General features: G+C 36.2%; 2 protein-coding genes across 3 annotated transcripts in view; both read right to left on the bottom strand.

The window, feature by feature from the left end:
- Positions 1 to 2,317, bottom strand: part of LOC110379368 (protein cycle) — a 53,424-nt gene extending 51,107 nt beyond the window's left edge. Inside the window, exon 1 of one of the 2 annotated variants that reach the window (XM_049839014.2) lies at positions 2,008 to 2,317. In XM_049839014.2, coding sequence (XP_049694971.2) covers positions 2,008 to 2,051 — 44 coding nt within the window. In that variant the 5' untranslated portion in view covers positions 2,052 to 2,317. The remainder of the gene's footprint in view (positions 1 to 2,007) is intronic. The other variant, XM_049839021.2, reaches the window with a different exon arrangement.
- Positions 2,318 to 3,086: 769 nt separating this feature from the next.
- Positions 3,087 to 23,823, bottom strand: LOC110379366 (G-protein-signaling modulator 2). The gene is made up of 10 exons (XM_021339005.3): positions 23,597 to 23,823; positions 22,401 to 22,630; positions 22,004 to 22,282; positions 21,258 to 21,497; positions 19,450 to 19,714; positions 11,443 to 11,628; positions 10,054 to 10,295; positions 6,848 to 7,046; positions 6,389 to 6,574; positions 3,087 to 6,203 (listed from the first exon to the last, which is right to left on the bottom strand). Exons 1-10 carry the CDS (start codon positions 23,639 to 23,641, stop codon positions 6,150 to 6,152), a joined length of 1,926 nt encoding a protein of 641 aa, XP_021194680.2. The 5' UTR covers positions 23,642 to 23,823; the 3' UTR covers positions 3,087 to 6,149.
- Between the last annotated feature and the right edge of the window lie 1,856 nt (positions 23,824 to 25,679).

The raw sequence follows: 25,679 nt of genomic DNA, 5'->3' as shown, positions 1-25,679 counted from the left end.
CCTATTGTTTTCGCTCCTCTGTCCGTCCGTCTGTCACCAGACTCTATCTCATGAACCGTGGTAGTGAGAGAGTTGAAATTTTCACAGATGATGTATTTCTGTTGCCGCTATAAGAACAAATACTGAAAACTAAAATAGAACAAATATTTTGGGGAACTCCCATACAACAAACGTGATTTTTCTTCCGTTTTATAAATAATAGTACGCAACCCTTCGTGTGCGAGTCCGACTCGCACTAGGCCGGTTTTTTATGTTATGTGGATTTCTATTGATGACTATTGATTCTAATATACCGGTATTTCAACTGCTTGACATAATCAATTTAATGGCTTTACTTATTTTTTTTTTAATATTATCTAACTGTCATTTGAGCAGGCCGCCAAAACATTTAGTCATTAAATTAATTATGTCTGGACAGCCCTGTATTAAAGGGAAATAAGTATAAAAAATGTTGAGACCTGTATCTATCATGATATTAGCATTTTATAAGAAGAGATGATGGAGATGTAATTAAGAGTGTGTTAGTAAGTATGAAGGTAAAAGACAAGACGGATGGATGATAAGAATAGGGGGGGGGAGGGGTATTGCTATTGCTGTTAAGACAGGTAAGAGAGGCGAATGATAGTCAATTACAAATACCCATATTAAAATTGTGAACATAACGAAAAAGAGATACCATAATAATATAAACTACATATTACTCATTTTTTCACCTATTCATATTCCCACAAGAGTTAAGGAAAATATTTTTGAAAAATATTATGTTGAAACACAAATAACAGGTTTATTTTAATTATGAATAGATTTACATATTATGTATGGTGACCTACAACTAAGAGAATTGTATTGTTTTTGCTAAAATTTTAAAACCAAACACCTTGAACTGAAATGTTCCTGGTTATTTATATTTAACATGGATATCCCATAGTAACAAAACCAAACAAAACAGAAAAATTACTATGTAATGTACATACAGTATAGGACATAGTAGTAGGGGATTATACAGTACAGTAACATTGTGCTTGTCATTGCCATATTTTTTGGTAATAATATTTTTTTGGGTTTTTCATAATTATGAATTTAATTGTTGGCGTTCACTTGAAAGCTAACAGCTCTGCTTTCCCTTGTAGCAGTGACAAAATCAAGTATGATAATGGAATTCATTTATGGTGCATGGGTTAGTGGTGTGACTTCATGACGTCTGTCTAGTTTTTGCCCACAAACTTCCAGAGACAATGAAAAGTTTAATTTTTTTGAAAATGTTAAGACCATCCGTTTTTGTTCAATCAATGGTGCCTCACAAAATGCAATAAGCAAGCCGCAGACAAGCAGTGCATGTTTCTTCTAACAAAATTAACATATATTCAAACAATGTAATGATATTTATTTGTGAGCACAGACAGAATAAAATATTTATACAGAAGAGATATTTATGCCAAAGGCATAAGTGGTGAAATCTACATTTTAATATTGAGAAAACCTAGATTTCTAACAAAAGATAATAATATTCCATTAGTAGTGAAGCGAGGGTCTGAAATAATGTTTATTTTTTATTTATGTTGTATGTATTTTCATAGCATTAATTGCAGCAGCAACTTTAAGAGTAGGCTACATTATTAATATGGTATTTTGTAATTTTTACATTTTTAAAAGGTCTTATTATAGTTATTTTTAATGTGCAATAGGCAGTTGATAGTAAATACCACTGGCTAACAAACATCATACCTACTGTTTTGATTAAACTATGTATGTATGTCAAATAGTTGTCAATTACCATAAAGTTATCTTAAAGTTCTTTTGGGACAAACTTTTCTACACTGAAAGTTTTTTTTGTGTAGTTTATTATTAATAGTTTAAAACATATTACAAAAACATTAATTTCAATACTGAATTAAACACTTTTGGTAAGAGTTTCTTTAACAGAATGCCTACTCTATGATGGTTACGTTAACATGAATTACCAGGTCTAATTAGCATAGTTAACGTCAGAAATAAAAAAGTACTCACTGGTCACACTGTGAAGTTTTAGACCCGTTGGGAAAATCTGCCATACCTTATTAAAAAGCATGGAAACTTCAAGAACTTGTTAGTTCGTCGGATTGTTATCACTCAATTGGCTAGAACTTTGTCAAAGCAGTATCAATAGCACCAGAAAAGTTTCGAAGTCTGTTTGTAAAGTCTAAACTATAAACCACTTATACAAAGGCACTAATTCGATTTTTATATAATTATAAAAACTGACACACGACTGATAGCAAAAACACTTTGGTTGTCGTACGTCGTACGGAGTGCACACACACACAGACACAAAAGTTTACAAACGTCAAACGGAGCGCGTTTCGTATTATTTTTTTACTACATTACACAACGTAAGCATACAAATTAGACAAGTATCTGTTTTCTGGTTTTCTGCATGCGTCAAAAATAAAGGAAGTCGTCTAGAAGTCAATATTAAATATTTTAACATATTACCGAATTATTTTTCTACCAGGGTAACGATATAGTCTCAGAAGTAAATGACTACCTATTTTATTCGAAATATTTATCTATTCACTTTTATTTAAAAGTATCAGGTCATATGTTTAAGGGGAGACTCCACCCGTGTGTAGCACTGTGAAGCACACTTGTTTCTTTAGCTCTACTCGCTGCTGCTATCTTAGAAGCAAACAGTAACAAATTGGATGTTAAACTGCGATTATCCAAAAGTGTGTAAATACATTATATTTAGCTGTGTCGCGCCGAGGCATACACATTTTTGTAAGCGAATATTTTAAGAGGAATCTCTCCATCAGAATTACTGTTCTTGATATTTTAGATGTGGCCCCTTGAACTTCATTTCATTGAATGAATGAAATAATTAAGTATAGTTGCTTAATTACTTACCTATTTAGGAATATATATTTTAATAATTTGTATTCAACGGGGATGGTTAAGGTATTCATTTTGTAGCACTTAAGGGTGCTCACAGCAAAATAGGAACATCCTAAATTCATTCACCAATATTTAATTAATAAACTAAACTGCCTTTCTGGCGGTTGGCTTTTCGTATCATAATTTGAGGGAAGAGAATAAATGAAACAAATATGTTAGTTCAATGTGCAATTTGGCATTTATTGGCCTTCAATAACAATCACTTATATATTACTTTAGATTAAGTTTATTTACAATGAACAAAAATTATTTTCAAATAGTTTTCAAAACTGTTCATTGTTAAAAATCAAAATGCTTATTAATTTAAGAGCGCGTCACGAAAGAAGTCCTGCAGATTTGATGGGTTGTATAATCGTAAAATGTACAATTATTGCGGTGATTTTACAAGGATATTATCGTCGTGTAGGAACTTCAATAGTGGCGTGGGCTCTAGTCTTAGTTCATCGACAAACTGGTGTATTTGACATAAATTTCATCTCCACAATCAGTGTGGCTTTTGCCAGTCAGTGTAATATAAATTGATCCAAAACCGTGGTCGAAATAGTTGTGATGTTATTTTTAACACATGAACTTTTTTTATCCACATAGAATGACAGTAAAGTACAACAATTTGGTTATTGAATCACATTAGCACTGGGGAAACAACACGCAGATTTTAAAAAGAGCACGAAAGTTGTACCTAAAGACCGTTTTTAACTCAATTTAGTAAATTGCCAAGTGGTAATGTCAAATTTCAAAATCAGGGTGTCAGATTTTTTGCCGAATACTGAACTTTTATCATCTCAAGGGAACATTTATAATTTTTATTTATTTTAGTTTACATCTTTTTTCTTAGTAATAATTTTGATGTGTGATAATTAAATATCAATCGAAATACATAATAATTTTTATGTATAATCTTTCCAAAAATATGTCAATTTACTAATTTGATTAAAAAACGGACTTTATGCATTGAAGAGACGGATGTTGATGAACTGTAAAATTTTATTAGTAGTCAATTAATAGAATAGACATTATAAATTGATCCTTGATTGAAAATATAAAATAAAATACACAGTAAATGCATTTGGAATGAATTTTGAGAACCATAGTTTTTGGTTCCTCGTTAATACATTGTTATTAAAATGAAAAAAGAATATAATTCAGTCAATGTTGTGGACTGTCCAACAAGAATTTGGAATAGTGATGACATCGAGCAGTTAGCGACGTTGACAAAGTGTGGAGGTGCCACAGAGAGCGTGACGAGAGGCGGAGGCGGACTAGCACGATACGATGCGCAGTGATTCGTTACTGACAACATACATAACTCATTATAACTGACAATTAACTAAACATTATTGATATTGGTCACCTAAAACTACAACTTAAAACTAAAGTTTGTGTAAATTGATAAATAACATTATTGCCAAAAGTGGAGCGACATAATTTTACCTTAATTAACATTAGAAATTGGGAAAATATCTTTAATATGAATTATTATTCGTCTGCCAAAAGACTACGTCATGTAAATAAGTAAAAAATAATTAACCGAATAAAATCTTTAATATAAATATCGTCTATGAGATAAAAATTCATAATGATGATTAATTTATCGACACAAAGTCACTTAAAGCATAAAATATTGGTGTAATTAAAAATAGTGAGTACACACAAAAGTGTTAAAAGCTTTAACAAATAGGTACTTATAAATAACAAAATGACATAGACGTCAGGCACTTACGTAGCAAAGTAAATTATTTAGCAACGGACGAATATCATATCATTGTTATCATGTACCTATAATAGGGTTGTTTCCTAGTATTCATTTAGTTAAAAATAAATAAATGCACCGAAAGTTCACAAAACTAGAAACACGATAAGCTATATCATATTATTTATAACTGACCATATATTTTTTAATTAATTTATGAAATCTTAATTTAGAGCCTATGACGTCACGCCATTAAAAACGACGAGAAGAGACCGATGACGTCATTCTCTCTGTGACAGATATATCGAAATAACCTCAGAATTAATGTTTTGTTTATTTGCTTCTGTGAAGTTCTGTGTGTTAATTGCATTTAAGTGATACAACTGCTAAAGAATTATGGAGAAAGGATTTATGAAAGCTTATAGTTCCAATCTGCCAAGAGTAGACTCTTCTATGGTCGCTCAATTCTTTGCCAATAACCAAGATTTTTCAGCGGAACGTGGATGAACAGTTTATTTGGAGCACTAATGGTCGTATTTCCAGTCTCGCACAACACAAACCTTTTGGACATTCATTTAATTTAAGTTTTTTGAAAAAGCATCAAATCTTTTTGAACGCGGACACAAACATAACCTCAATATAAATAAACACAAACTTTACGTTTCTTTGCACCGTTTCATTTTTCCGCGTACACAACTCAAAACATTTGAGGTATTTTATTTTTGTGCAAATGTATAAAAATAATTTATATGTATAAAATATTATAGTTTTTGTAGCTATTTTATAAAAATACATTATAAAAATTAAGAAATCCATTAGTTGGTATGTTAGTTTTTTCTCGTTAGATGTGCTTTAAAATGTAAAGGAATGAACAGAGAACGTTGACGTCACAGTCACGTGATCTAGCGTTTTCTGAGCAATATTCTAAGAGAAATAGAAAAAAATGTAATACATAAAAAATAAAAAGATTTGAGACGAAAAATGAAAGAGAGGGTGATCTTAAAATTATTTAGAAGCTATCTAAATAGATTTCCGAAAATTGGAAACAACCCTATTTAGCCTCACTTAGTGCACCACTTCAATTCGACTTACAAGTTTACAAAAAGTAGCAGCATATTGTGATTATGAATACGATTACTCTAAAATTTTAATGAATTATTAAAAATCAAATATTATCGATATCGATTTCATTAAAGTGGCCGGATGGAGATTTGATTTTTATCATTCGAGTATTAGACCGTTGTATATCTTAAGTATAGTTTTGTTCCTAACTATGAAGTGTTGATATGCACTATCAGAGTCATCCTCGAGTGACCAGGCTGCTGGCCACCGAGTTACCTATGATACTGTACTTGGGGTTCGCCGGGCGTTAGGCCGCAAACGCAACATACATGCAAAGTAAACGCCTAAATATATATTATGTACAATGTGCGATAACTTAGCGAAGAGTAATTAACATCGTATCGTTGCTGATGACAGAAGGCGCGCAGGACAACACACAGCTACGGCCCGTTGAGGGTGTGACACATTACTTCTTCGCGGCGGGATCGTTCTTGTTGGAACGATTTTCCTTCACCGGGATCTGAAAGGAAGGTTGAAGCTTGATATTATAATATGAAATACTGGACACCTTTTTTTTTGGTGGAAAATCATCAAATGTGTTGAGGGAGTGTCAGATTCATACTGACTAAAACCTATCATGATTCTTCGTAAGCCCTTTATGTACCAGGACATGGTCTCCTAAAAAGTCGAAGAAAATATAATTACCGAAGCCCGTTGATCCTCCATGCGGCCGCCCTGAGCCTTCATGAGCAGCATGAAGAAGTCGTCATCCGGCACAGTTCCCTTGGCGCGTTGCTGCTGCTGCTGCGGCTGCTCGGGCCGAGGGCGCGGCTTCGCTTGCTCAGTGCGCTGACGAGGCAGTTCAGTGCGCTGATCCTCCAGGCGAGACCCCTGCAAAAAAGGTACAATTTAATCAAGTTATCGAAAGAATTATAAAGGGATCTCGATTGTTCGGCCGAAATTGTGTGATGTTTTTGAAATTTTTACAATGTAGTTTGTAATCTGGAAGCTGCTGGTGTTACACCTTATTAAATCTCCATGAAAGGGATATAAAGCCTGTAATGTAGACTGGTACCCAGTAGTAATTGTTCAAAACTCGACTTCGAAATGCTTCAGGCGAATTTAAGTGACTTGAAGATAAATAATGAGATTCTGTAAAGATACCTGCACACGAGCAATCATCTCCAAGAAGTCGTCCTCGGGCTTGGTGCGGGTAGTATGCTGGGGGCGCAGGCCCGGCAGCGAGGTGCCCGGCGCTGGCTCCTTGTTGGGCTTCTTCTGCGCGGGACGCAACTCCGCACGCTGAGAGTCCATTCTCTCGGATTGCAGGTTGTTGATCATATCCAGCATAGCATCGCTAGACCTGACAATATCGTTTCATTACATTGAAAGTTCGTCAAGCACCTTTACCTGTCGTGGACGGCGAGTTTTATGAAACCCATATTTGGAAGAGGGTTTTTAGAAAAAAAAAAGGAATATAGTACATTTAAAAGTTTTAAGTAGTATACTCATGTTACTAGGATGTTTAGTCATTGAGAACAGTCTTGGAAATAGCTTAATTCGACACTGCATTTAAAATTTAATTTTTCATAATATCACTAGCAGCAAAAACTAAGCAATCAGTTTACAAATTACGAATTTAAAATAATACCTCAACCTTTCTAGTCCTCAGAAAATGTACTCCCTTCAGAATATGTTTTACTTTAATTCCAGGGCACGAGTAAACTATAGTAAACTATCTATTGTAATAGATAACAACAGTCAAACTTTACCTCCTTTGATACGTGCGAGCTAAATTAGCGCCGCTTCTTATACCCATCTTCGTCACAAGTGCTAACACATCATGACGAGACTCAAATATGCTAAATATGTAATTATATTTAACTCTCCACAGTACGTATCACCAAATAACCTTTATTTCACCTGGCCACTACACCGACTACAGTTTCCCTGTATTATCTTATTTTTCTAAAATTTTAAACAACGCAAACCTTGTAAGTGAAGCCGAAAATTGTGGAACAATGACAATAAATACTGACCCTGATTTTCCGCCATGTTCTTTCATCACAAACTTAACCAGTACACCGACTTAAAAAAATATGAATTGAAGTTTCAAACGAAGAGTATAAAAAAAGGTTCTTTAATATTAGATGTGACTTAATGATTGGCACGCATAAACACTGTGTCGTCACCACAGAGAGGCACGCGCAGTCAGATAGATAAGTTTCGTGCAGATACCAATCATTGAGATATCTCGAGATAAGAGAGAAGTGTCCATTCACATTACGTAGATTATAAAAATAATATTGCAGGCTGAGGGAAACAAAGTACTGGTTTGGTGTAATGTTTTAATTTTGTATGCAATGTAATATGTATGCAAGTAATAATTTTCTTTTTCCTAATTTTTATTCAGAATGCAGAAATTTTACTTATTAATAATAATCTATACCTATTCTGTAGGTATCTGCTCTTGTACTTTGGACTACGGTTTCACAAATAAAATACTAGCTGCTGCGAGGATTGTTTATATTTTAGTTATAGTTCAGCATATTAAATAAATAACATACGTATTTTTCGATAACCCGATGATAGGACAACGAGTGCACGTGCCTACATGTTCATATATGAATTCGATATATAACAAATAAAAAAGTCAAATAAAAGTTTGCATTTCCAAATTTTTTCAATAACCAAATTTCAGGTGTTCACATTGTTGCGTGACACATTTTCTAAATTCCTACAAATGCTTGTACCAAATATATCTAAACTCAGAGCGTTACGGTCGTACAGGTGATACGGTGATAAACTCAAAATAGCAGCAGATTCGGATGCAGATGATAGAAATGGGATTTAAAGCTAATCACCTTCGTATCTCCTAAGTCCTAAACCCTCAGTAGGGCTGACATTCGAGAGAAAATCCCACGACTCCACAATTTCATTATCAGCTTGACATAGTCAGAGGTTTCAAAATGGATCTGACAGCACGAGTTAATTACGAGAATCAGATGCAAAGGAGGTTAAAATACTTTACATCGGACTCTCACCACTTCAAACCTGTGATTATATAATTCGGAGTTCACTTTAATCCTTAAGATTCCACTATAATGTTCCTTAAGATTTTTCTCTATATTTCGTCAAGTTGTAAAAATATGTATAGCATAGAATTTGACCCAGAATCGACATACTTGAGAGACAGATGCAGTTGCCGCTAGGTCACCATAACTTTAAGATGCTTATAGTTATGAGTGACTTAGTGGGTTAGGAGTTGAATCAGAGGACCATCTATCTGACTGCCAAAAAATTTTGAATGACAGCCGAAACCTACAATTTTAGGTGCCCTCCGAAACACAGTCACTGGTTTCCAAGATTAACTTAGAAAGTAGATGTAAACTTAGAAGAGTTGCATTGGTACTTGCCTGAACTGGAATCGAACCCACAGTCACACTTGAGGGGTTGGTATTTTACCCACTGAATCTGGGGACCGCAAGACTGATAATGTTAAAATCTTAAAAGAATCCTACACAAAATAGAGTATTGGACATCCACTAGCTTGGATAATAATCGATCGAAGCTGCGATAATCTTTAGATCGAGATCCAATTGATTGATATCCCAACAATAAATGCTTGTGTCATTTTACCAGCCACAGGTACGCATACCAGCGTTTATTCCTTTCTACGAATCTATATACAAAACGCATTCTAAACCTTTGTCATTCGCGGAAATGCCAACATCAATTTACGCTAGCTGTAAAATGTAAGCGAGAGTATTCTCCTAGTCCGCCAGGGTCAATTACAGGTTTCACCAAAAGGACATGTGAAATTCTATCTAGGTCACTCTATTATGTAAGCATTATTAAAATAGAGTAAGCGAGACTTCTACACTAATAAATTAAATAAAGAGGAAACATTCTTTTGTTTGTTGGTTTTTATATGAAGGCTCCAAAACTAATGCGAAAAATTATTTCGTTGATGGAAAGCTACTCTATCCTCGACTAACATGGGTCAGTTTTTATACCGAAGCGGAAAGAAGTACACCTGGAACGAGGGTGAAACCACGGGAAAACATTGTTAATTTGTAGATTAGATAACGACTGCAAGCAAGCAATACCTTCTATCTGACATTTTTGTTTCAAAAAACTCGTATCTACCATAAACTACCTTTAGATTCGAAATAAAAACAAAAAACTTTATTAAGCAATACTATGCGTAAAAAAAGAAAACTTTGATTTTCAGTATCTCATTATACCTACCTCGGAATAAGGATTTTATTAAGTTTTATTGTTCCCCTTTAAAATCCACCCGGAGTCAGATAGGAGGTATTGCTTGCTTGCAGTCGATAAGTCAAAACTTTAGTTTAAATAGTACTCACCCAATAGTTTTGCCAGGAGCGGTGATGGCGGGCCACGGGACCTTGGTAGCAGCCGGTTTCGGCTTCGGTCGGTTCTCCTTATTGCAGTTAAGCGTTGCCCGCTGCTCGTCCATTCTTCCGGACTGGCATCTCAGCACGAGATCAAAGAACGACTCGGGGTTGTCTTCAGATTCGGCGCGTGCGATTTCCGTCTTAGATTCAGCCTCGGCTTCTTCTTCTCGTTTCTTCGCGTCGGGTGTTATCTGCGCGAGGTTCACGGTATTAGAAAAACAAAATCAAAATGTCACAGCAAATTATTCGGTAGAAAAATTAGCACTAATGTCACCTTCGACTGGTTGGACCCCATGATCGATAAGTTTTTTTTTTAAATTAATTTATTAACACTCGGTCGTTCGACACGACTGATACGGCAGGCGTCCCAAGAAGCAAACCTGGCCGCGGGTCAGAATTTCATCCCTACTAGCACTGACCTACATCAGGTGTATGTTAGGGCACGTTAGGACTGTAGCTTTTATGGCTTCGGCATAGGGTTGAAATTGAAAGCTTATCCAATTTTTTTCAGAATCTATTGAAATGAGCCCAGATTTCAGGGAAGGATTAATTGGAAAATTATTGCGAGCAGTAATCATCAAAGAGACATAGGCCTTCAATTATAATAGTTTTATTAAACGCAGCAAAGTGAATATGGAGGGACAATTTTTAAGGGATTATGTATTTTACGTGCTTGTTGTGTTACAAATATTCATTTCATTTGATTTTTTAGTTTTAATTGACAATCAAAAAATTGTTACTTCACTTATTTGAAACCAATAAACTCGCATACAAACTTGGAGGCGCTGATGGAGTGTACTTTAGCAGATTTAAAAGACCAAGTGTTCTAACACTGGAAACCAGATTCCTAATTACCGATTAGATGAGAATAGGGTTACAAGATACTGAACTCTGTTGACTACAAAACCAAACTAAAGTCAAAAAATACGACAGCTCGAATGGACAGTTTCTAAAAACAAAAAAATATATATGATGATCTGAGTACATAATTCAAATACTAAATAATAATTGAAACTTATAGACTGGCAAGACCGCGGTCGTGCGAGACCGTTGCATAAGACTAGTAATAAACACGCTTCCGAATATTCGACTCAGTCTTTAAATAAACGTTTATTCTGTCAACTGAATGGATTTTAGTAAAGTTTCAGAGATCGTTTCTTAATTACTAATTATTCTATTTCTGTTAAGAAAGAATTTCCTTCAAAATACAGTCATAAAGGCAGGTCCCGGCTGTCATTGAACATCTTTGGCAGCCGTTACGGGTAGTCAGAAGGCTCGGAAAAGGTAGGAATTCATTTCTATTCCTTGAAGTATTTTTTATTTGTTTTTGTAGTTTACCTGTATAAGAGATAACTGCTCCATGCTCTGGCGCCTCACTCGAAGCGCGTTGAAGGGCGTGCGAGGCGCGCTGTCGTCGTCGGAGGTCGGCGCAGGAGGCGACTCCGTCTCCGCTGGCATCCCAAGCACCTTACGCAGATCGCTGATGTTCATCTGAGCCGTCGCCATTCCGAGAACGTCACCAAGCTGCAGACAACAAACAAACACATTTATGTAACGTACAAATAATTATAGCCTCAACTGTTTAAAGATTCAAAAAGTGAAGTGTAAATATTCTGAGAAAGGTGTAAATATAGAGACCATTTTTATGGAACGTTCACGTTTCTTTATTCTTTCATCATTAATGTCGCTTCGCCACATAATGATGTCCCTTGACTAGATCAATAATGAACCGTTTGTCGATAGTTACATGAAGCGGGTAATTTTATGATATACGCTAGCTTACTATATGTAAGTGCAATCCATATTTTATTTGATATCCTTACATGCTGCCGAAGTTTCCCGGAAAACTTCACAACGACTGACAGGTTCGTTAAGAACTTAGGATATACCGAGTACCTAGACAATAGGAAACAAAGGAAAATCTAATATAGGGCACGTAACAATGCAAGTCAATACAACTAATTAAAAATTCACAACTTGGTAGACAATTAATTTGTACCTATTCAGAATACAAGTTATAGTTTGCAGCATATCGCCCATTCACCACTTTTCCTGTTGAATATGGATCCGAAAATCTTTTAAATATCTCCCAATATTAATTTGCGTGCATATTATATTTTTACATCTCTCAGTACCAAGATTCAATTTTATCGGTTAAGTTGTTTCGCCGAAAAAGCCTATTAACAACCTCGCATCATCATTTGTGTTAGTTACTGCCTGGTTATTTTTTATATAAAATAGGTCAATAGGTTTTCTGAATCATCTTAATTAATTAATCCCAGCTCATATCGATCACTGCTATATAGCCCCCAACATACAATTCACTCAATTAAAAATTCGGCGAATGCATTCGCTTATTTTATACATTCAATTTAATTTATTTTATGAAACTCAGTTTATCCACATATTGTAAATTTAAACAAAGAGAGCTCTCAAATAAATAATTAAAAAAATACAGATATCGTAAAACGATTTTCAAAACGGAATCTCTACCTTGTTTTTAAAGTTACTAGTTCTTTCAGGGGTCTACGGTCTACACACCAAAGCCGCTGATGCCGGCGGCACAGCCCGGCGGCCCAACCCGCCGGGCCTTATTTTGGACCCCTTTCGACACTGACCTACCTCAAATAAACTTATATCACTTTAATTAAGAGTCCGCGGTCGGTAGTAATCTTAGATGCAGTTAACGATGTACATGCATTGACTACAGTTTAGGTGCACCAATGGCAGAGCTCGACCCCAGACAGGACCGGCCGAGACCACTTCACTATAAATTATCTAACTTATGACAGTTTATTGTATTATTTAACAAAACACAATATTGATAATTTTCGTTCCCCGAGAATGTTTAGATGTAAAAAAATATAATACTTTTATTGGATAATTATGTTCGATTATTAATTTTATACTCACATTTTGTATGAGCGGGATTTCGGAAACCAATTGAACTAGCCAGGTAGTTAGTTATCAGTATGTACTGTTTGAAATGGGCGCATGCGCGAAGTCGTCGAAATGACCAATCAAAGCGTTTTGAATTTAGGCGCGAAGGCTTCGTATTAGATCGGTTAGAGTCGACTGCAGTCGCGGGCCCCCAGACGGCCTGACGTTGGCCCGGGGGAGGCATGTGCACACAAACAACGCACATTGGATCCAATGCATAGAAGCGAGCGGGCAAAATATTGAAAAATTAAAATTAGGGAAAAGAATGGCTTGAAAACTTTAGTGTGAGATTAGGCATAGATCTTCGAACCAGACTAGAAACCGTGGACCAACAAATGAATGATTTTGCTCTGCAGATTATTCAGAAGAAACTAACATACATGCATTGAAATTGGTTTAACCACTTCACTGTCCACAATGTAGACACAATAGTTAAACAATCGGTGTGTATCGCATATGACTCGTGGGACAGGGAAGTTATTAAGCTACATTACATGTTTCCTAAAATTCAGGCTTTATTCATAAATTACTTAAATCGTTTTCGGCTTGTACGAACATTATATCAAATCATCCATTTTTATTGAAACGGTAATTTTTATTTCAAAACTATTTCCGCTCGCTTCTATGGACCCGCTCCACTGTGCGACGCAACAGTCTCGGCGATGTTCGGTTCAATGTACCACGTGAGAATTGACTGACAGTTTCATGGGGTTTGCCGCCAACTATTTGAAGGCTTTCGGCAGGTCGATTCATGAGTGTTACGTTGCGAGCACATGTTATTTAATATGAAAATGATCCGACTGTAAAATTATACCCATTTAATATAAGTGCTTTATACGAAGTCGCCCGCCTATTACCTCTGTAATTTATTTTCTAAAAAAAGGAACTAAGTTAGTGCTTGTACAATGCATTTGTAGCTGTATTTGTTTTTGGTGTTTACATGATAAATTGACATTAATGGTCATTGATTTTTATACTTGCTGGGGAATTGAAAAATACGGGAAGTGGTGAAGGGTGGGCGTTTTGCTGGCTGTCTTTTGATTTCAGTTTCGAAAAGTGCTGATTTATCAGCCTTATTTTAAATATTTGTTTTTGAGTTTATAGTGAAAAAATTAAAACTGGATTATTTTTGCTTATAAAGATTTCAAATAAGAGGAGCATTAGGTACAAGCAGACACTTTCTACATCTTTGTTAACTAATTCTAATATTTAAATAAAGCAATTTCAGCAAGGGCGTTAAATTTTTTGGATAGGTAAGATTTTTCGGCGTTTTGTGGTGATGAAATGAAATAATTAGATACTAACCCTTACATTACAGCTACAGAAAAAAAAGGTTTTATGAAAGAAAATGACGACATTGCTTGGATGATGATCGATAGTGTGGTGTGTTCTCATACGTACATTTGTTTTAACAAGCTAAACTTTAATTTCGTTCTCAGATTACCGATACCGATTACGATTACGAGATTACAATCATTTTTCATTCCCATTTTTTCGGGTGATGTGGGTTGGTAAGTTAAAAAATTAAGAATATTTTTGAGCAAACTTCTTAGAAAACGGTACCACAACGATACGATGTATACGGTTTTTTCTTCTTTACCTTGAAAAGTTTATGATAGTCGTTCAATAGTAACATCATTTTCTAGGTTAAAACCTGGTTTGTCGATAATTTTATGACTGGGTTACCACCAAGGCTGGTTTTATTCTGTCTGTATAATCCTTTCACATGTCTATTACCATCACACTTTGCGAACATTTTTAATTTTTCGCGATTATCAATCTGGGCAATCTGGAAAACTGCATAAGAAAAAAAGCATGACCGAATATTCTTGATATAACTTTTATTAGGTATTATGCTGGACACAGGCTTGAGGATAAGTTTGTCGCGTCGATTCGACCACTACTGTGCGCTACAAAGACAATGTATATGTACATTTACTCACACAAGTATGGCTTAACCGCTTTCGTAAGATAAATATCTATACTTCTTGACTTCCTGGATGCTCCACACTTGAGACACTCTTCCTTGATCACGACTTACCTATACTTTATAGCTGACAAGTAATCATTATGTATAAATGTGTGGATATTAAGGTATGTTAGTATAACACAAGTCAACAAAAAAAATATTTTCCTTTGAGTCTATTATTTAGTGAATATTTTCTGATTGTATACATCGAATAAAAAGCATAAACTGTTTATAATAAATAAAGTTTGCTTTTGTACCTTTACACAATGTAAAACGAATATTATAGGGTTTTAGCCGTTTTTTTCAGGAGCCGTTGCATATAAGATACAGAGAGGGGTAGGGGAGGCTGTGGGTGTGAAGCGAGAGTAACTAACTGTCACCGGCAGCGTGCGCGTGTGCTTTGCAAAGGAATAACGTATTTTATGTGTCGTGAGGCCTAAAATGTCTTCCAAAAAGTGCAAAAATCCCGTGGACTCTTTTTGTTATATTTGCGGCGAATTAATTAAAGTGAGAGCCAGAAAAAATTGTTTGTCGTCAAATACGAGACTTATTATTATTATTATTCTTTATTGCACACATAAATACATTTGACACACTGAAAACGGAGACATTATGTACAACGGCGAGCTTAACCCAGTGTTGGGTTCTCTTACAGCCAACCTTAGAGTGAAAGAGTGATTTGATGGGGTAGGGCGAATGTGCAACGTTATACTAATAAGACTTCGTCAAGCCTTTTTTTTTACCGACTTCAAAAATCATCAAATGACCCCTCCCGCTGTGGGTTAGCAGCGGTGAGGGAGTGTCAGACTCCTACTGACTAAAAACCGTCCTGTTCCGTCATAGGCCTTTTATGTACCAGGGCCGCGGTATCTCTTTCGAACAACCCGCAGCCCCGGCAGGCCTTGGCCCTGCTGGGCCCCGCTGGGACTTTGTGAAGCCCATGAAGCTTATTTTAATTTACCCGGACCTTATTACTGATATGCTTCACAACTTCAAAGTTATGGGTTGCAGAATGTCTTTGGAAGTCCACATGCTACATGCTCATTTGGATAACTTTAAAGACAACTTAGGTGCATATTCAGAAGAGCAAGGGTAACGTTTCCACCAAGATGTAATGAACTTTGAAAAGTGTTATCAAGAACAATATAATGAAAACATGATGGGTGACTACATTTGGGGGCTTATACGAAAAAGTTCCAACTTACACAGAAGAAATACTAACAGCCAGTTTCTTCATCAAAAGTTAAAGCCAAAGTAAAAGTCAAAGTAATGTCTAAAGTTAAAGTAACGGTCAAATTCAATTTTTCTATTAGTTTTGCTGTCACTTTAGCCTTGAAAAAACGAATTTTACCGTTACTTTTACTTTAGACATTACTTTAACTTTAACTTTTGATGAAGAAACTGGCCGTAAGTCTGTTCATTTATAAAGTCTTTTTGTATTCTTTTTTGTGTTTGTGGGTTCAGTCGTAGGCCTTTAATGTTAAGGGCAGCGGTAACTCTTTCGAACAATCCCGGCAGACCTTGTTGTCTAAAAATAGACATGAGCGATGAGCCACCCGAGCTCACCGCCCACAGACCCACGCCTACGGTGGCCGGGAGTCATCTCGCGACACCCGGGGCCCGTGGTGTCTACCTGGTCCAGCGCGGCGGCCGGGATGATAGGTGCGAACTCTTTGACGTTCCGCCGCCTCCTTCTCGAGCATGACTTTCGCAGAAGGAGGCGACAGCATCCCATTCGCCCTCTCGCCCCGGACCATTGCCTGAACCAGGGCCGGATGCGAGAGGTCGCCGCCGCCTAAAGCCTCGACGAGTACCCGGCGGTGCCCTTCCCAGGCAGGGCACTCCTGGACTGTGTGGTCCGCCGTGTCCTCGGGGCTGTCCGCACAGTGATGAAGGAGACGTAACCCTGAACTGCCTTTTAGTAAACCCATCGAGTTTGGGCTCGTTGAATTTGGCTTGACTAGTTTCTAATTGACGAGAACCTGATGCTGGAAATGGGATGAGGCTGATGACACCCTGGAATGCCAGAATGAAACGGATAAACCGATTTATATTTTTGCTGAAAATCTAGAATGACTAAAGGTTATTCTTTATTGTTTCTCAATCTGTGCAATTCTCCCAGAGCCAGTTTGTCATGAGGATTGTTAAACAGCTGCCTTTGTCCGAGATCGCATATCGAAGTCGTGGTGGTCTAGTAGGCAAAGAACCAACCTCTCGAGTATGAGGGCGTGGGTTCGATTCCAGGTCAGGCAAGTACCAATGCAACTTTTCTAAGTTTGTATGTACTTTCTAAGTATATCTTGGACACCAATGGCTGATAAAAAGCTGAAGGAAAACATCTTGAGTAAACCTGGACTATATAGTCTGAAATCACCAACCCGCATTGAGCAAGCGTGGTGATTAATGCTCAACCCTTCTCCGTGTGAGAGGAGGCCTGTGCCCAGCAGTGGGACGACAAAAAGGCTGTAACAGTAAGTAATCAAAATCAGAGGTACAGAACGCAGACTCAAAATTCGTGTTGACCCATGTAATGTTTGAGTTCTGTACGGTATATAGAATTATTGTAACAGTACAATTGTATCCGAAAACTGAGTTCGCATTGTTTAGTACAAGGACCAACCAAAAACAATAGAGTACAATTAGATATAGATGATTCATTTATTACTGACATCACGGGACATGATCATCATACAATGACATCATATTATTATAGGGATAAGTCAGAACAAATAGCAGTAATTCTGTATACCATACTGAAGACATTTGAATGCAGACGATCTTGTAAATGATATTAAAAGATTTTATGAATGAATATAAGAACTATGTGACAGTGACAAAATGCACAATAATTGAAGATGCCGTCCTCCTAGCCGATTATCGACTACATAACAATACATAATCGGCATACCTACACGGAGATCACCCAGTTGCACAGAAAATATTGTAATGCACAAGCATTTGCGCAGACACTGGTGCACTCACCGTTCCTTCATAGCAAAATGTATCTTTTTGGATGGTACTTGATATGTTGTATATGTGTTTATGTAAGTTTAAGTGTAAAAACAAGACTGCAAACATATTGACTGAATTTGACATTCATCTAGAGTTTACGTGGAAAGTATATATGTAATAATAATTGTTGTCACGGGTCTACTGGAGTGGGCACACATCCCTGATTTACTTGTGTTGTTAGACTTATTTCTTGTTTTTCTGTACTCTCTTATGCACTTTCTCATGTATTCTCTAATGTGCTGCCATTTTAAACTTATGTAATGCCCTTATTAACTCAGTTATTCCTCTCGCTGTGGGTGCAGCCTGAGAGAGTTACTCCTGGGAGTCAGAAGGAATCCAAAACTCGCCGCCCACAGGCAGAACATGCATAAATATAACAATTCCTTTGTATAATTTGATGATTTTATCATTTCAGATTGAAGATTGAAGTTGCTGGAGACCAAACTTAGCTTTCAGAGTTAGGAGAAAGCATATATTGGGAACACTCAACAACAGCAGACTCTGTCGCATTAAGTATCTGCATCATAGTGAATGTTGCTACAGTAGCAGGGTAATTGTGGCTTCCTTAAGTGTAGTGCGTTATCAATGAGGGCTACCGCGTATGAAATCGCCGCTAGAGGCGCTTGTGTAGCGTGAGGTCTTCGAAACGTCAAATGTCACTGTGTTTTTACGAGCACGGATTTATATTTCTAATTAAATTAATATTGCAAATATTTAACAATAGCTTCGATTAATTATGGCTAATGCAGATTACGGATTTATAAATGTCACTGCTTTGACACACTTTTATCTTTCGGAAACTTATGTCCGCCTTTCTTTTTCGAGCAAAACGGCACTGCGCAACACTGTGGCAACGCCAATACTTCTTTTGTATTAAATATGATTTAATATAATCATTTAATGTAGATATAAGTTTTAGCGCTCATAATACGAACTTTGATTACCGTAGTTTAGGACCTCACGCTACAGGCGTGCCATCTGGTGAAACAAAAAACGGTAGCCCCCATTACATTTTTATGAGAGCGTTCAGAATAATAACCTTCATGCAAGAGTTTACGGGTGTGGACTGAAGCGCCTTCAATTTTTGTCGAGATTAAGCGGCTGCTTTAGCGGACAGCATACAATTGTTTAGATTATTTTTCTGCTTAATTATCTTATTCTGCAACACCTGCGCCCAAATTACGGTAGAAGACATGATAATTTAGATCGATTTACTCTTAATTTTGACAGTTGAATAATAAACATTGCGTAGTTGAAAGTTTCAGCGGGAAAGATGCGAAACGTATGCAGCAATATGCCGCCGAAAAAAGGCAATCGAACACGAGTGTACATGTCAAAATATCATAATTGAGTCGCAGACACACTATTCAACGCACACTGAACACCAATACTGCATGAATAGCGTTACCTTGTACAAAACTCACTTCTTTGGATATGTTGTAGTGTTCGTTGGCGAAGTACAGGGCCTTCTCATGGTTGCCGAGTGCTGCGTGGGCATTGCCTAGGGACCAGCAGGCTCGGCCTTCACCCACTCGGTCTTGGAGCCGGCGGGCGGCGGCTAGATGACGTGCATGATATTCTTCGGCGACGCGGTACTCTCGCAGCAGTGTGTAAGTGTTGCCCAAAGAGTAGCAAGCCTGCGCCTCAACTGCCGCATCGCCCAATTCTTCCGCCAATGATAAAGTGCGTCTGCAAGTGATATCACAACATTCATTGCTATGGCTATTCTATCTCTCAATAAGCTAATGCTACGGCGGTTGACTATTGTCGTAATAAAGGAATTTGGTACACATACTACACTATGTTTGCAGATATGTATGTCATTTGTAGATAATGTTTTGGTCAACAACGTCTCTTGAATGTCAATATATTGTTAAACACATGAGAGCAGAGAAAACCGATTGTTGATAGAACCTTAAATATCGCAAGACAATTTACATAAAGTTATGTACAAGATTGTAGCTTAAGACACCACCGTTTTAAGAAGCACTTTATCTCATGCTTACTACCCATTCTACATTAAATTAACAAAAAAACAAAGTAACATTCAGTTAGCTATACTGATCTACCAGCAGAATCCCATAACATTTTAAGTACGTATATCTTCATATAATAACAATTTCAAAAGTATCATGCTCAAAAACCTTTTCAGAATACCAATTAGTACCTACCTATTTAATATCTTGGATTTATGCTTTCGTTTCTGAAGAAAAGTAATGAAAAGATATTAAAAAATCCAACATCAGAACTGTGCAACAGCATTTTGTTTTAAGAATGTAATTTTAAACCTAAATAATTACCTACGTCTATGTTTCTATACCAAATCGATAAAGATATGGTCTACTTCACTGATCCTATATTGTCAAATTATTTTTAATGCAGGTGAATTTAATGTTAAAGATGGATCCACTTAAATTATAATAGCAACAACGAGAATTATTCTGACTTGTTAATAAGACACTACAGATATGTTCAAACTGTTGCAAACAGACACATTGGATGTTATTATTAATTTGATTAAATTAATATATATCTCATTAATAAGTAAAGATGTTTTTGCAGGTCAGACATTGTGGGTAGCAGTGTGAGTTTTTAGTGAACAGTAGCATTACTATGTCAATAGTATTGAAAACAGCTCAGCAATTGGTTTAATTGTAACATATTACAAATACAATTCGCTTTATAAGAAACTTACAATATACAAATTAGCAATTGCTTATTATCGTAAGTAAGTATATCCATTGTAAGAATTACGAATGTTACACCCATTTGAAAACTGGTAAGTTTCCTCAACTACGAAATGCGCTTATGATTGTAAACAGGCATTAGAAATTCAAATCGCAGTAATGCATAACAACTCAGAGTATTACTGTATACTTGTATTTTATGGATTCAGTTCGATTGTCCAAGACCGACAGTCGGCACGACCGACCTCGGCGGGCAACATTCTTATGCATAATAACCAACTATGTAACCCATTATGGCAAAATATTAACGTGTTCCTATTCAAACTGTTTTGCGCAAAGCTTTGTTAGGTAAAAATAATAACAATGTACAATACAATTTGTCTACACTATGTTAAATGTGGAAATCGGCATGCAAATTACATTCCAAGCGTGCTTGAAACTCTCTAATCATACTTGCATGATCTTATTTCGTTTCTACTAAATAGTCATGCAGTCTGTCTAGGAATTCTATTTGTGTTACATTCGCTATTTTGGGTGGTACATACTTATAATGTTCAGCGGCATTTTCGAACTGTCCGAGGAATATGTGGGAGTTGCCGAGATTGCTGTTGGCGCGCCTCTCTGCTGCTTTGTCGCCGAATTCTCGAGCGATTTGTAATCGCTCTGTGTGGTAGCGGATGGCGCGAGCGAAGTCGCCCAAAAGGTAGCACGTGTTGCCGAGGTTGCCGCAAGCGCGACCCATGGCCTGCCGGTCTCCGAGGCTGCGCATCAGCTCGAGGTTCTCTCTGAAGAGTGATATAAACGACAATTTTATATACAGACTTCTGTGTGACAAATTTATAGTTATCGGCACGGATATTGAGCTCTCGGCGGAAGAGTGGGGATCGCTTTGCGCACTGTACACATAAGGCAATAAACCAATAAATCGCTTCTGGTGAAGGTCAGGGCTCAATATTCCTGCCGATGATTAAATCTGTATTAAATATTTACAAACTTATTTATGTGTGACATGCTAGGATGTATGCCTACATGTTGTTTTCATTTATTTGTGCCAGCAGGGAGTAAGCGGGCATAGCTTTCCTCATATAGATTAAAACTAACACAAATATTTCCTCTTAGCCAAATAATCAAAAGCAATTTTACAACTTTAATTTATTTAATAAACAGTTAGAGACCCATGTACATTTTTGTTGTACTCTAATTTTAAGGTTCTTGAAGTTTGAGATACATGTGATGCCAAGATATAGCGAAATGATAAAAAAATATAGGTTCTATCACTAACAATACTTACTCATAATAGGATACTGCTTGCAGAAGACACTCGCGCACTTCCTGGGGGAAGTGGCCTGGGTCGTTCTGCCCTACTCGACCCAGTTGCTTGCCTTGTGCATGGTACACATTGCCCAGGTTGTAAAGTGCTCGTCCCTCGCTCAGCTTGTCACCAAGTGCTCGAGATATCTCCAAGTGACGCTTACAGCATTGTATAGCCTCTGCAAACTTGCCCATCACTTTCAATGTATTCCCTAAATTGCCTGAAGCTTTTGCTTCTCCTAATTTGTCATTCATTGTCCTGAAAATTACATGAAAATAATCCATCAGAGGACAAAGTTCAACTTTTGTTTTAAAGAGAGGAGAGAATAGTCAAAAGAAATGCAGCTATAATTATGCAGAAATTACTTAATTCTTACCTAGCTAAAGTTAAGTCATGTTTATGATACTGCATAGCCATAATGTAGTCACCAAGATAAAAGTATGCATTGCCAAGTTGACTGTATATGGCACTTAGGGTCCTCAGGTCATCGGTGCCTGCTTGAATAGCGGCTTGGAAGAATGCAACTCCTGCTCGGCAGTCACCAGCCTTACATAGTCGCTCTCCCTCCAGCGCCAATTCCAGGCACATTGAGCCACCATCACAGCTCTGAAAACCAGCATCATAAGACAAGTTTTAATTTGGTTCATTCAAAGTCTAAAGGCAGACTTTAGTCATGGAAATAGTCTGTACATGTAGACATACAAGGTTGATTAACCTTTCAACCTTATTAATGACTTTTATTGATGCACATACTGTTCATCTAGATAACAAAGCTAATATAGAATATAAAGCTATAAGAGAATGATACAGTTCCACATAAATGTGAATGAATACATCCAAGAATCTGAAGAAAAGATGTAAACAACATTTATTTCTCTCAATGCCTGAGTCATTTAAATAATGGTGATTAATATTCTATTTGATGTGTAAATAAACCACAGAATGGTGAGTGTTCGTTAGTTTAATGAATAACACATCAATTATGTTTTTATCTATTGTTTGTTACAGGAGGATGCTATTAACTTGGGCTATCTCTTAAAAAAGTCCCAAAATTAGGCACTAAGATTAAAATTATCAGTGGCCAAAAAGTAAACAAGAAGAAGCAAACGAATAAACTTTTTTGTGAACCTAATTGAACATTATCAAACTTATAATAAGTTAGATAAAACAAGCGAACAAGTGTCGTAATTACGAAAGTTTCAAAAAGTTTTGACAAAGTTTTTCTTTGTGTCAAACATATGCTCGCGATTGCTGATAAATAATTCGATGTTCTTATCAAATACGTTTTAATGAATGACGCTGTGCATCATATTATATTGAGGCGATCATAATCAATCGGGTTCGGGGCGGGAATCAGTACTACGTCGCATGCGGATGTCCACACTTATAGGTCACAGTTTCCGTATTAGGTTCCCCTTCGCAATGACTCACTATAACATTTTAATAACGGGAAAACAATCTTCGATTCACTATGCACTCACAAAGTAATACAGTTACTCTACATAATTAATCATGCTATATCAATATAAAAAATATAAAAGTAGTTAAAGTAACACAATACGCCTAACATACCTGTGCGTCAGTTGAAAGATTCTCGGCGCTAGCACTCACAGACATCCTCAGGTTTAATATAATAACGAAAAGATAAAACTAAATAAAAATATCTATACACTATCAGAATTTTCTCATAGTTATTGTGTTTTATTTACTTTTGTTATTTAACTTCGCTGGGCGTGAACAGTCGTTGCACAAGTAAATCTGAGTAGTTGGAGTAGTATCGGCATGGATTGGTTCATTTAGAAACTGAACTGATCTATGGCTAGAATGAGCTTTGTTATTTGAATGAATATGTTGAACGATATTGAACGAACTATATAACCATAGACAGGATCATAAATATTATTTTATTTTAAAAAGTTCTAACGATCTTAATATCATCTTAAATTATTTAACATGGATAGTTTCAGAAGGTTATTTGCAAATTAATCAATGGTTAGAAAAATAGTAACTTTCTTTACATTTCCCATACTTTCACTTTTGTAACTGGCAATCATCCAGTGTGGCAGTTAAAAAAAATAGATTCTGGCGGGAACTTTAAATAAGCGCGGTTCAGGATTTTTTTTTCAAAATTCGTTTTTATTAAATACTAGCTTTTGCCCGCGACTTCGTTCGCGAAGAATAGTGACTCAGGCAGATTTTTGGTTTGACCAATAGATGGCGCTATATGTCCGGAATAAATTTTATATTTTATTTTTATATTTTTTTGTAATATAAATAGAATTAGATAAAAAAGAGATGACAATTCCTAAATTCACTAAATAGGTAATTTTAAAAGCAGACCTCCAGCTCCTTGGTGGAATGACATTTGTGAAAAAAGTGTAGGTAGGTAATTGTCTTTTATAATGCATTAAAAATAGAAGTGAGCCTACTATGGAGAATTATTTAGATTACAAAAGAAAAGATGCGCTTAAGAAAAGAACTATATCGGAACAAAGAGGAATAGGTTGGGATAACTTATGTAACACTTTTAATAGAACTAGGTACACCTACAAGTAAGATTTGGAATCATCTTAAAATGTTTAAAGGTATAAGAACTGGCAACAAATCATACAGTGATGAGTTTGTTTCTCCATTTCTAGATAAATTATCAGATACCTAATAGTAATTTTAAAGATTCTCATAATTTAGGCAGTATTTTTGAATTAAAAAATGACTATCTAAATTCAAAATTTTTATTACATCCTTTTACATGGTCAGAATTTAACATGAGTTTGATATCTCGGAGAGACACTACACCAGGGGCCCGATTCTCCTAAGTTAATAATGTCAAAATCGAATAGAAATCGAATCGCAATATGATCGCAATAGCAGTTTTAACCATATCGGGCATTCTGCTACTAATATAAGACCAATCGTATTCCAATGACATTCGATTGGTTTCGATTGGTTTGCGATTGGTCTGCTATTTTGGTGATTTTGGTCTATACGGTAGTTTGCTGTACAAACATTTTGCAATCGTAAATCATTTGCAGAGATAATGATTCATTATTGAATGACAGAAAAGGATAAAAACGTTTATTTCAAAGAAAAAATAGTGGAATGCGACATACGCTTCAATCGTAATAGAGTCGGGATTGGATCTCAGTCGAATCGAATCGTGTGTCGCTCTCCTCATGTCTAGGAAAAATATTTGAAAACATGATTAAAAATCGTTTAGATTGGTATATGGAATCTGAATCTAACAGCATCATTCCACATGTTCAATATGGATTTCGTCGAGGACGAAGTTGTGCTGACAGCTTCGCTTCTTTATCCTTTGATCTGAAACATGGAAAAGATAGAAAGTTAAACACTGTTTGTGTATTTCTAGATGTTTAAGGTGCATTTGACAGTCTAGATCCGACTATACTTGTAGAAGTTATATCTAGGTTACACGTGCCTGGTCAGCTGTGTAAAGGGATATTTAATTTCTCAAAAAAAAAAAAATAACAGTCTATGTAAGGCACAATAATACATTGTACCTATGGTCCAAAATCTACATCTAGAGGTACTACATTACCGGGTGCTACACTGTCTCCTTTGCTATATAATATATATGTACTTATATACACAAGTGAAATATGTAAATTTGTAAAAAGTAAGAGCCCTGCCTCAT

Source organism: Helicoverpa armigera, chromosome 1 (genome assembly GCF_030705265.1).
Source record: "Helicoverpa armigera isolate CAAS_96S chromosome 1, ASM3070526v1, whole genome shotgun sequence".
NCBI classification, from domain to species: domain Eukaryota; kingdom Metazoa; phylum Arthropoda; class Insecta; order Lepidoptera; family Noctuidae; genus Helicoverpa; species Helicoverpa armigera.
Note: the sequence above shows the minus strand (reverse complement) of the source record. Positions and strands in the feature narration are given on the sequence as shown.

What these genes read in the sequence shown, in the direction of transcription:
- LOC110379366 (XM_021339005.3), bottom strand. Translation starts at nt 23,641, where the DNA reads ATGTCTGTGAGTGCTAGCGCCGAGAATCTTTCAACTGACGCACAG. An exon ending in ATCTTTCAACTGACGCACAG is followed by an intron (nt 22,631 to 23,596) that starts GTATGTTAGGCG and finishes GCTGGTTTTCAG; the next exon opens with AGCTGTGATGGTGGCTCAAT. An exon ending in AGCAGTTATCTCTTATACAG is followed by an intron (nt 10,296 to 11,442) that starts GTAAACTACAAA and finishes AACCTCGCGCAG; the next exon opens with ATAACACCCGACGCGAAGAA.